Here is an 11,855-nt window from a genome sequence, read left to right as displayed (position 1 = left end):
CTTTCATGTCACTTCACTGGAGGTGTGGAGCTATTGCATGGCTTTCCTCACATCAAGAAGCTGTCGATCAAAGTTAATACAGCTCTTCCTGCATCTGCAGCCTGTGAGAGACTTTTTAGTCATGCAGGACTCCTGTTCACTGCCAAACGGTCACAGCTTCACAGCAAGAACCTTGAGAGCAAACTGCTGCTGAAGCTGAAGCACCATTTCACTGACTGAAGAAACAATTTATGGTAAAGTGAGCCATACACATATGTACATCCACATAGTGGAAATTTGTATTTGTGTTTTATAATTAGTTTTACTCTGATTTCAGTGTTTATTTGTGAGTTTAGTTTTTACATTTTTACATATTACATTGTGTTAATCCACTGTCTATACTTCAGGGTATTTTAGTATACAAAATAAGTTCTGTTAGAATGTCTATTTCTGTGGAATTTTAGCACAGGTGTGTTGTTTTTTTGTTTTTTTTTATTCCTGCTGTCCGCCTTGGGAATAAACTTTTCCTGATTGTACCCGTTGCATCTCTGTGTCATTTGTTTCTGATTTACTTAATCCCTCCTTGTATTTAAATGAACCAGCCCTAGTATGACATTCTGGCGCATCAGCTGTAGTCTATTATGTTGAAGCTGCCTCGTTCTAATGTTTTCTCTGAGGCTGCTGTAAATGTGAATATATTCACTGTGGGTTTTGCTTGAAAAAGCTTTACGTTGTGAAAAACTGAAATCTTGAAATTAGAATTGTTGTGCCTTATTCTGTGGATCTTTTTACATATATTCCTTTTGAAAATACTAAAATTTGTATATTTATTTATTTTTGTTTGTCTGATAGTATTTATTTATAAAATAAATCGGACATTTCAAACAGTTACTCGCTATTTACTCAGTACTTGAGTAGCCTTTTCACCAAGTACTTTTTTACTCTTACTCGAGTAACTTTTTTGACAACTACTCTTTACTTTTACTTGAGTAATAATATTTTAAAGTAATGATACTCTTACTTGAGTACAATTTTTGGATACTCGACCCACCTCTGTCAACTGGTCGGTGACAGCTACTCCCCGCTACTGAACGTAGTGAACGTGACAGACGATTATGGAGACGTGATGAGCATCAGGTACCACAGGGTGTCATGCTCCTGAGTCTGTTGACCCAGCGGTTTAAGTTTTAGTTTATTTGGATGTTGTTTATGTTTAAGTTCATTAGATTAGCAAAGTTCATTTGGTTATTAGACTCCTTGTGTTTCCTTCCCCTGTATTTAAGTTTCCCTCACCCTTTGTGTTTCATGCTGCGTTATGTTATCAAGTTTGTATTATCATGTCTGTCTCATGTTTCCTGTTTTATTTTGAAGGAGTCGCGTGGTCTTTGTTCATTGTATTTAGGTTCATTTCCTTTCTCCTGTCATTAGGCTCATGTCAGTCAGCTGTTCCTCCATGTGTTCCCACTTCCCCTAATCACCTCCTGTGTATTTAAGTCCTCTGTTTTCAGTGTGTCATTGTCAGGTCATCTGTTGTTCACACCAAGGTTTCCATGTCATGTTTCCAAGTTTCATGTCTAGGTTTTCCTTGCTGTTTATTTCGTTCTCCCAGTTTAGGTTGATGTTAGTTTACTTCAGTATACCTTGCCCTTTCTTTGTACCTTTTTTACCAGCCTTATTAAACGGCTCGCTTTTTGTTAATACTCAAGCTTTGGTCCAAGTTCCTTCGTGTCTGCATTTTGGGTCCACGCTTCACAATTAATACAGTCTGCCACTGCCAGACTGTGACACACGGTACATTACCTGCGCGAATCCCGCAGGAAGAGGAAACGCCCTCTGGGCGAGTGGGTCTCTCTAGTTAAAAATAAAAGCCCGGAGGAAAAACCAAATTAATCAAGACCGGCGGCAAAAAGAGAAGGATCCCCCAGCGGAGCTCCGATATATTTTAACAATGCATTCAAAAAAAAAAAAAAAAATAGAGGAGGGAAAGATCTTCAAGCAACTTAAAGAAGTCCAGAAGCTTTTCTTCACAAACATCGCTCCCATGACCCAATTATCTATAGAGGATAAAGAATATCAAGAATGTCAACCCCTCTCCACGCTGAACGACAAGGCTTCCATTGAATTTTTCATTCCCAGGGACAGGGAAAAGTATCTCGATCTGAACAACACCATGCTCTATCTAAGGGGGAAAATTACAGAGACTGACGGGACCAACATCCTGCCCGACGCCAGGGTAGCGCTAATCAATTATCCTCTCAATACAATTTCAAATTCAAATTTTATTTGTCACATACAGTCATACACACTACGATATGCAGTGAAATGCCTTATACAATTTTCAGCCAGTGTGATGTTATTCTGGGGGATCAGCTGATTTCTCAGTCTTCTATTATCTAATTCACAAGGCTGAAGGGTTCTCCGTCAACAAAATACTTTCTCTGTACTATAACAATGTGTTTAAAAATGATCGATGGTATCTGACTTTTTGAAAGGGCGCTGCCCCGCTCGAAGAGGACATCACGGGGCATGCTTGTTACAAAAATTTAAAGATGCATGTATCAAATAAAAAAATGTGAGCAACGAACAAGGAGGGTGTGAGCTTGAGGATTAAAATACCCGTGGGGTTCCTCGGTGGCGTCTTTGAAACTGTCTGAGGAAAATGTTTTTTGCGAAGGGAAAATTTGATGAGCCAAAATCTTAATCTGCTGCTTGTCTCTGGGGTTTTCAAACAGCACCAAATAATTGGAGTTTAGGCTAATGGTGCGACTGTATTTACCCTAATGGAAAACGTTCTGGGTCAGCATCATGACCAACATGTTTTTATGATGATGGTATTGAGTGAAAATTTTAACCACTTCCGGGTGATCGGAGGCCTGAAAGATGATGTTGTCCAGCACCACCAGAGCATCTTCGAAATCTTCAAAAGAAGAACAAATTTTTATTTTTTTATTCATCTTGGACAGTTCCTCATACATCGGTTAAAAAAAAGTATAAATCCACGCAATATTCGCCATCTCTCCTCCTTGTCACGAGCACAGTATTCATGGCGCATTCGCTGTTTTCCAAAACACACCTCAAAATGAGTTTTCCCACACCTGCTCAGCCCCACAACGAGACAGGAAAAAAGCACTTCCACCCTGTGATCAAATTCAATTTCCTCCATTTTGAAGAAAACAACAATAATAATAACAAACAAAAAGAAAATAATATCCGAAAGGCAGAGTTGTGCCATCTGGGAAGAGGCGTTTCTTGTCGTAGACCAGACGAAAGAAATGTTCTGAAATGTTCTGTTTTTGAGCAGAAACCCACTCTTATCCTTCTGAATGCCGTGCTGAGAGGTCTTGAGCGCCACCTCCTTCATACCTGAGAGGTAACGTTCCACCAGCTTGCTCATACTGTCAAAATTGATGCGCTCGCAGCATTCGCTAGTCTGCGTTATACCTTTCATTTTTACCACCAGCTTCTTCTTGGTTCTGGTCCGGTAGGCGTAACTCTTCGGACCTGCAGAGACAAATTCCTGGATGGTGTCCCCGTCTAATTCGTCCATCAAATCCCTAAGATAGTTGCCCAGCTCTAGAGGTTCCTCCTCCTCTTTCACTACGTAGATCAGAGTCAGTGTCGGTGTACAGAACATTGCGCTGCAGTTTTAGGCGGGTGTATGCGGTGGTGAAAGCGGCGATGAAAACATTATTCAAAGCGCCGGGTGGTATCACACAGCACTCATTATAACGCCACTGAATCAACGCCACATCCTTTTTTTTTTGCTCTTTAAAAAAGAGATGTGTTTGAGGTCATACTGGCCTGAAAAGACAAAGTTAAAAAACTGACCTTCTGATCAGAGTCATCTGCGTTAGATTGGTTCTCTGAGCAAACTTTCCCCAGAAGCTGCTGAGACACAGTTTAGAAACCTGTCTCTTGGCCAGATTCATCTCGATTTTAGACGGGTCTAACCGTATACCCTGATGCCTGTGGTACTATTCCACATATTTGCATCTCTCCTACTCGTCACGAACAGTTTCCGGAGGATAGCTGGAGGCTTCCCGTTTGCCTTTGAGAAAGGTGTTAATATAGTCTGCAAAGATGATGCTGCTGCTGCGATGATCAAAGTGCCAGACCTCTGTGAGTTTACCCAACCTGTAACCCAATTCTAAGGCTTTGTCGAACTCGACATTGACCCAAACCCCGGTGAGAGCTCTGGCCTCGTCGTCGTGAGGGCACGGGCCGCTTAAGTGATTAGTCTCGGCGCAAGTGCGGCAGAGGGTAAAGATTAATTTGCCTCTGGAGGTTTTGTATTGTAGAACACAGATACATGGTGGCTGCGATCGACCCGAAATAAAGACGAGGGTTGACAAAATTCTCTCGTATGATTTTGGGGTGATGCAGAGGGTAAGCGCACTTGGCGTTGACGTAAGGGTACAGGGATGTGACATCTACATAATACACATTTTCTCTGGGCGAGGCGCTGTAACACAACCTCAAGGCCGAAGTATGCCTCCCGTAAAGACCCAAGCGAGAAGACAGAGGTTCCGGAGCTTCGTAGCGCCGCAGGAACTTTTTGACCTCCTCGCCCAATTTTTTTCATCTCGCTCCACTCGTGCTTCCACAGCGTGACTGTGCTAACGTAGTAAATGTTTCTCAGCTCACGGAGCCTCACCTTGGTAGAGGTGTGCAGGTCCCCATAAGGAGTGTAGGTCAAAGGGCAAATCTCCTCGGGCCTTTAGCACTTTGGACAGGCGTGATAAAAGCACCCCAGAAACTCCCTCACCCACATCTCTCCCTCTATCTCCGCATATCCGTCTACAAAGTACGGGCCTATTTTTTTCTCCCCTCCCATCTTGAAAGCGTTTTTAATGAGGATTTTCTGAGAGCGAGCTACTGTACCCACTCCAGCCACTGAATGGCGTGCGAGTAGGCATTGGACGTGCGTCCGTATTTGTCAGGCGAGGGGTTTGCCAGAGTGTTTTTGGGAAGGAAATTAGTGAGAAACACTTTCATGCACGCGGAAGCTATAGTGACATAATGGATCATATTACACACATCTGGAATCAATTAGTCACTTCCAGAGTACTTCTGGTAAGGTCAAAAAGTCAAGGATAGTGTCATCAAACAAATTTTGACACAAGCCATACACCAAAACTCTCTTCTCATACTTCTGTTTAATCAGTTTTTTGTTTAACATTTTTAGGTTATCAAAGACACATAAATTCCATGTTTAACCTGAGTAGCAAAAGACCACAGGGGTTTGAAAACGATGTTTATTGTCAATGTGGACTCCAAGGTATTTATAGTCCTCCACAATGTCAACACTGACCCCCTGGATTGAAACAGGGGTCAAGTGTTTCCTTGTCTTCCTGAAGTCCACTATTAATTCCTTGGTCTTTGCCACATTGAGCTGCAGATGATTCTGCTCACACCACGTGACAAATGAGTCAACCACAGCCCGGTACTCCGTCTCATCATCCCTGCTGATGCATCCAACCACCGCTGAGTCATCAGAAAACTTCTGAAGATGGCAGGTCTCTGTGCAGTGGCTGAAGTCTGTGGTGTAGAGGGTGAAGAGGAAGGGGGAGAGGACAGTCCCCTGTGGTGCCCCTGTGTTGCTGATCACCTTGTCAGACACACACTGTGGGAGACGTACATATTGTGGTCTTCCTGTCAGGTAATCAACAATTCAGGACACCAGAGAAGGATCCACCTGCATCGCTGCTAACTTATCACCCAGGAGGGTCGGCCTGATGGTGTTGAAAGCACTGGAAAAGTCAAAAAACATGACCCTCACAGTGCTCGCTGGCTGGTCCAGATGGGTGTAGACAGGGGCGATTTTAGCCCATTTTTGGGGGTGCTTTAGCACCCCCAAAATGAATCAAAGCACCCCCAAAGATTTCTTACTTTTTTTGGACAATATTTGCTGTCTGTGTGACACACTGCTAAAAATATAAAAACCATACAGTACTTGGTTGAGACATAACATTTTAACAACAAAAGTATAGCTAACACCCCCCCCTCCCAAAATGGTTTGTTCCAGCTCGGCTCTCCCCTACTCTGGCTCTAGCGCTGTTGCTGCCAGAGTGGCTGAGGCGCAGCAGAGCGGAGGGCGAAGTGCCTGGCTTAAAACAGGACATATTAGCTGCATTTAACCTGCAGTTACTCTTTATATAGTTAGGTAGGAGTCATAACATGTTCCTTTTTAGCTGAAAAACATTACACCCAGGTAACCTCCAGTGTTGAAAACATGTTTTCCGACGATGTTTGCTACTTTACAATCCGTCCTGCTCTGTAGTAAATCAGCGACATTTTACCGTCCTGTTGCTCCCATTGAAATGTATATAGCCTATTTAAAATCTAAAACTTAAAATTGTCCGTAGCCTACTGTTGTTACCACTGTCCTGTTTGAAATGGATACTAACTAGCTAACTGACTGAATGCCCATTAACCTTATAACTCCTGTTGTGTGTGTGTGTGTGTGTGTGTGTGTGTGTGTGTGTGTGTGTGTGTGTGTGTGTGTGTGTGTGTGTGTTTGTGTACAGAGAGGCAGCCAGGTTCATAATGGATATGAGGAAGTTTTTTCAAAAAAAGGAGCCACATTCAGGTAAAAGTGTAAAATCAAATGATCCGTCAATCAAAAATAATGTTGGATCAGTGTTTCAATATTTATATCTTTTATTAGATGTTCATGTGGTTTGGTTATTTGCCTTTTGGTTGAAAGTAGACTGAGAGAGGACTTTTTGTTAGTGATCTTAATAGTATTTTTTCATATTAATGTAATTTTTCATCTAATTGAATACAATCTATTTGTGTATGATTGTCAGTCCAAAGAGGGAGAGAGGAAAGAGGGAACGTGAGGAGAAAGTACAAGGTCAGGAAGAACCAGGTAAGAAAACAGACAGGGAACAGTGACAGGCAAAACAGAAACTGTTAAACTGACAAAGAGAAAAAACCTGATTTTACTCATACAATCAGGAAGTTGTGTTCTCCCTATATAAAAGCTGCTATACAGAATCTGCAAAACAAACTGGGTTGAAACATGTTTTTTAACAACATTCCAACATAACATTATAATTGATTGGGGAGATTAAAATTAATGATATATTTTTTTATTCAGCCACAACTCTACTAAAACCTCAGCCAGTAATAGGTAGGCCAACTTTTGGACCGTCCAGTTGTCTGTATGACTGCCGCAGTACAGTATCAGAAAGTGCCAAACGGAGCCCTGGTGGAGTGAGGAGCTGTAAAGAGAAGCAGATGCTCTGTTTATATTCTAAAGGTGTTTTAAGCTAGCTTGTTTCAAAGATTCTGTACTGCAGCTTAAAATGTTTTCCAAAAGCACACATACACTTATCAGTGTTACTCAAACTTTTTACAGTGTGTGCCACCTGATAAAAATGTCAAACTCTCCCAAGTACCACTATGAAAGCATGAAACTCATAAATCTTACAACACAAAATTAGTATTATTAAATTAGTAAAATTAGTATCTGCAGTAAAGATTTTTATTTGTAATAATTTATTCTGTTTTGGGAGTGTTTTTTATGTATCTGTATTATATTATACATACACATTAAAAGTGAATCTCTGTCCAAATGCACTCAGTTTACTTCTTACTCACTATGAGCATCATTCATCATTTTCCCCCAGTAATTAAGGTTAGGATATGTATTTTTTTTTTATTCCAATCCATTCTTCTTTTGCAGCATTTAAATAAGCTTTATCAGATTTGATGGTTTTGTTACAGACTTTTCAAAAAAAGTGTTTTGTTTTTCTTTCACAAATGTGGGGATTAAATTGTGTTAAAATGTACAAAACAGTGATGTCATGTTTTGAGACAAGGACCCAGGCACAGAGAGACTTGTTGAATTTAAGAATCATATGATTTAAGAAAGAAATTTGCAGACTTGCACAGAGATGGTAAAATTATGATGACTAATAACGGAGACGAAGACAACAGACGATGAGGACAGGGAGGAACAGGGGTTTAAATGCACCCAGGAGACAGTCAGAGAGAACTTGGGACAACTGGAGACATTTAAGGATGCAGGGACTGACAGAGACAGGGAAGAAGTCTCATTGTGACGTGTAAAGTTTATCTTGCCTGGCTGGGCAGCTCTCTGGGTGCTCAGCACCCCCAAAGCTCTAATCCTAGAATCGCCCCTGGGTGTAGACACGGTTGAGCAGGTAGATGATGGCGTCCTCTGTTCCGAGACAAGGCTGATAGGCAAATTGCAGGGGATCCAGATGTGGTCTCACAATGGGTCGCAGCTGGTCCAGGATGAGCCTTTCCAGGGTCTTCATGACGTAGGAGGTCAGTGCCACGGGCCTGTAATCCTGGGGGCCACTGGGACGTGGTGTCTTTGGAATAGGGACGAGGCATGATGTCTTCCACATCACTGGTACCCTCTGCAGACTCAGACTCAGCATAAACAGTTTATGACAGATTCCACACAGCTGGGGGGCACAAGCCTTGAGGACGCGGGGACTCACTCCGTCTGGTCCAGCAGACTTGCCTGAGTGAAGTCTCCTCATTTGCCTCTCAACCTGGTATTGAGTGAAGGTGATGGGTGGGGGAGGGGTGTCAGGACTCTCACAGGAGGCAACATGTGAAGAGAGAGGCTGGCACAGTGGTGTGGCTCTGGATTCCAGGCTGACTACAGGTGAGGTTGTGGGGGTGTGAGCAGACACTGTACCGTCGAATCTATTGAAAAACAGATTCAACTCGTTAGCTCTATCCTCACCTCCCTCAGCTCCTCTGCTGTTGGTTGGCCTGAATCCAGTGATGGTATTCGTGCCCCTCCACACCTCTCTCATGCTGTTCTGCTGGAGTTTCCACTCCAGCTTCCTCCTGTAATTGTCCTTAGACTCTCTGATCTTGTCCTTTAGTGACACCTGGACCTTCCTCACCTCCTCTTTATTGCCCCCTCTGAAAGCCCTCTTCTTGTCGTTGAAGAGGGCTTTGATGTCCTTAGTCACCCACGGCTTGTTATTTGGGTAACAATGAACAGTCTGAGCTGGAACAATGGAGTCGGTGCAGAAAGTTATGTAGTCTGTGATACACTCGGTAAGCCAATTGATGTCCTCGGCGTGAGGCTCACAGAGTGTTTCCCAGTTGGTCACCTCAAAACAGTCCTGTAGTTCTGCTAAGGCCTCCTCTGACCACCTCCTAACGCTCCTCATGGTCACAGGTTCCCTCCTCACAATTGGCACATAGCAGGGGGTGAGGTGAATCAGGTTATGATCTGACCTACCAAGTGGGGGGAGGGAGGAGGAGCTGTATGCATCCTTTACATTAGCATACAGCAGATCTAGAATTTTCTCTCCCCTGGTCGGACAGTCCACATATTGTCTGAATGTTGGAAGTGTATTGTCCAGTGATACATGGTTGAAGTCACCCGAGATCACAATAAAGGCACTCAGGTGCTGAGTCTGCAACCGGGCTATGGCAGAGTGGATAGTGTAAAACTAAGTGCCTGCTGCCATTGTTGGAAACTGGAATTGGTTGGGTTGCGCTATGAATTCTGGGATACGGTTTTTCATTTTTGTTGTCCAGGTGGAAAGCCAGGAGAAATTCGGGAGAATTTGGGGGGGGGGGCACTGAAATTCGGAACTCTCCTGAAAAATTGGGAGGGTTGGCATGCATGTTGTCAACACGTACATGCAAAACAAGTTGTTGAAAATCTCCACCCTGGCAGGAGTTTTTAAAAATCTCAGTTTTCAGTGATCTAAAACGTCGTTTACATGTGGACGAAAGGCCCAAACGCATAGAAAAAGCTGTGTTTTCAAAAAACTACCAATGTAGGTGTGGACAGCCTGAGCATACTTGCTCGTTTCATGACTTCGTACACAGCAATCATGTTTAACTGACATAATTGAACTGCAGTGAAACTAGAAAGACATATAAAAACTCTTAAATGGTAAAAATGGTAAATGGCCTGTATTTATATAGCGCCTTTCTGGTCCCTAAGGACCCCAAAGCACTTTACATATCCAGTCATTCACCCATTCACACACTGGTGATGGCAAGCTACATTGTAGCCACAGCCACCCTGCGGCGCACTGACAGAGGTTCATGAATTCATGAACGATCATGAAATCAGCAGGTAAGTATAGGGTTAGGCATTATTAAATTCCGTTCTTTTGAATTCTTTTGGCGACAGAGAAAGACTGGACTCAGAGTGGTCAAGCTCAAAAAAATGATCTTTATTTTTACATTTCCGGAAATGGAGACCCGCCACACGATCTCACAAGCTCAGGTCTGGAAGCATTAGAAGCTAGCATGGTTATATAGTTCTGCTGCACGTCTCTCTCTCTCTCTCTCTCTCTCTCTCTCACTCACTCACTCACTCACTCACTCACACACACACACACACACACACACACACACACACACACACACACACACACACACACACACACACAGTTAGTTCCGCTTTTTCTATACTTCATGTTTTCTGCACAAGACGTGCAGTCTACTCTGTGACTTTTGGCATACATTCTAACTCACGAGGGCGTTTTCCTACACTGGGCTCTATAAAACAATATAAACAGAAAATAAGCATTAAGGATATATATTTATATCGTAACAGCACTAACATAGGACATTACAAAATAAGGAACGAAAAATAAGCAGGTAATAATAATAATAAATCTTATTTGAAAATCTCATATCCAAGCTCTTACCAACACACTACAAAATATTCTGGTTAAAATTGTCTCTGTGGAAAAGATGTCAATGTTACAGTGTTTTAATGCAGGGTTTGCTGTTTATTAAATAAGCCATATCCAGTTTGAACTATTGAGCCAATATTTTCAGCTTATATGGCTGAAACATTTTCAAATGATGAGCTTCCAACAATGAGTGAAACAGTGAGAGCCTGTGGAGAGTTTGGAAAAAATCCCATTAAGAAAAACAAATCAAACATTTGGATTTGTTTCAATGAGCTCAGACTTGTTGAAAATGCAGAGGAGCTGGTTGTGCACGGAGCTTCACACAAACACAACACACTGATTTTCACTGTGAAGCGGAAAAAGAAAAGCAACACGTGGATCCTGGAATAATGGTAACTTCCACCTTTAAAGGACTGAATAGGAAGAAGTTTACAATGAATCACTTAGAACAGTTTTAAACATCAACTGATTGAATCCATGAATCTGAAAATGTGTTTCCAGTGAAAGAGACAGACATGTACAGACTGAACTATCTGTTCAACAGTCAGACTGTTTCTCTAACAGGAGGACACTCTTTACACTCCACTCAGCACAGGGACACTGAGGAATTATAATTTAACCAAAACCCAGGATAAAGAGTGTCAGTGAATGTGGTGTTGAAGGTGTGGAGGTGGATCAGAGTGTCAGAGAAGACTCTGTAGAAGGACAGAGTGCCAGCAGGACAGTCCACATACACTGCTACTCTGTTAGAGACAGAGGAGGAGGAGGAGGAGGAGGGAGATGCAAATTTCTTATTGTGACAGACATAAACAGGACCATCATTAGCGCAGTGCAACCTCCAGGACTGATGATCGAGTCCGAATTCACAGTCATTACTCTCTCCTTTCCTTTTGATACTTTTGTAACTCACTGATATATAAACCCTTCCTCTCCACTCGACCTCCCAGTAACAGCGACCAGTCAGACCATTTGCACACAGCAGCTGATGAACATCAAATCTGTCTGGATGATCAGGATATGACTGAACCTCCTTTACATGTGTCACCGTCCTGTTGTTGTCAGAGAGTTGGAGGTTTGTGTTTACTGTGTTTGTGTCGATTGTGAGTTGACAGGAATCTGATGGAGAGAACAAACACAATCCAGCTGCAGTTATTGATCCATCATCTGTTCATTGATTGACACTTTGATGATGACTCCTGACATCAGAGATGTGAATGA

At 42.5% G+C, this 11,855-nt stretch overlaps 1 protein-coding gene across 1 annotated transcript in view; it reads right to left on the bottom strand.

The window, feature by feature from the left end:
• Positions 1-11,223: 11,223 nt before the first annotated feature.
• LOC134624318 (NLR family CARD domain-containing protein 3-like) overlaps positions 11,224-11,855 on the bottom strand; it is a 52,762-nt gene continuing 52,130 nt past the window's right edge. The window contains exon 7 of the mRNA XM_063469292.1: positions 11,224-11,753. Within this exon, the coding sequence (XP_063325362.1) occupies positions 11,224-11,753 (530 nt within the window). The remainder of the gene's footprint in view (positions 11,754-11,855) is intronic.

Source organism: Pelmatolapia mariae, linkage group LG3_W (genome assembly GCF_036321145.2).
Source record: "Pelmatolapia mariae isolate MD_Pm_ZW linkage group LG3_W, Pm_UMD_F_2, whole genome shotgun sequence".
Lineage (NCBI taxonomy): Eukaryota > Metazoa > Chordata > Actinopteri > Cichliformes > Cichlidae > Pelmatolapia > Pelmatolapia mariae.
This window is presented reverse-complemented; position numbering and strand designations above follow the sequence as displayed.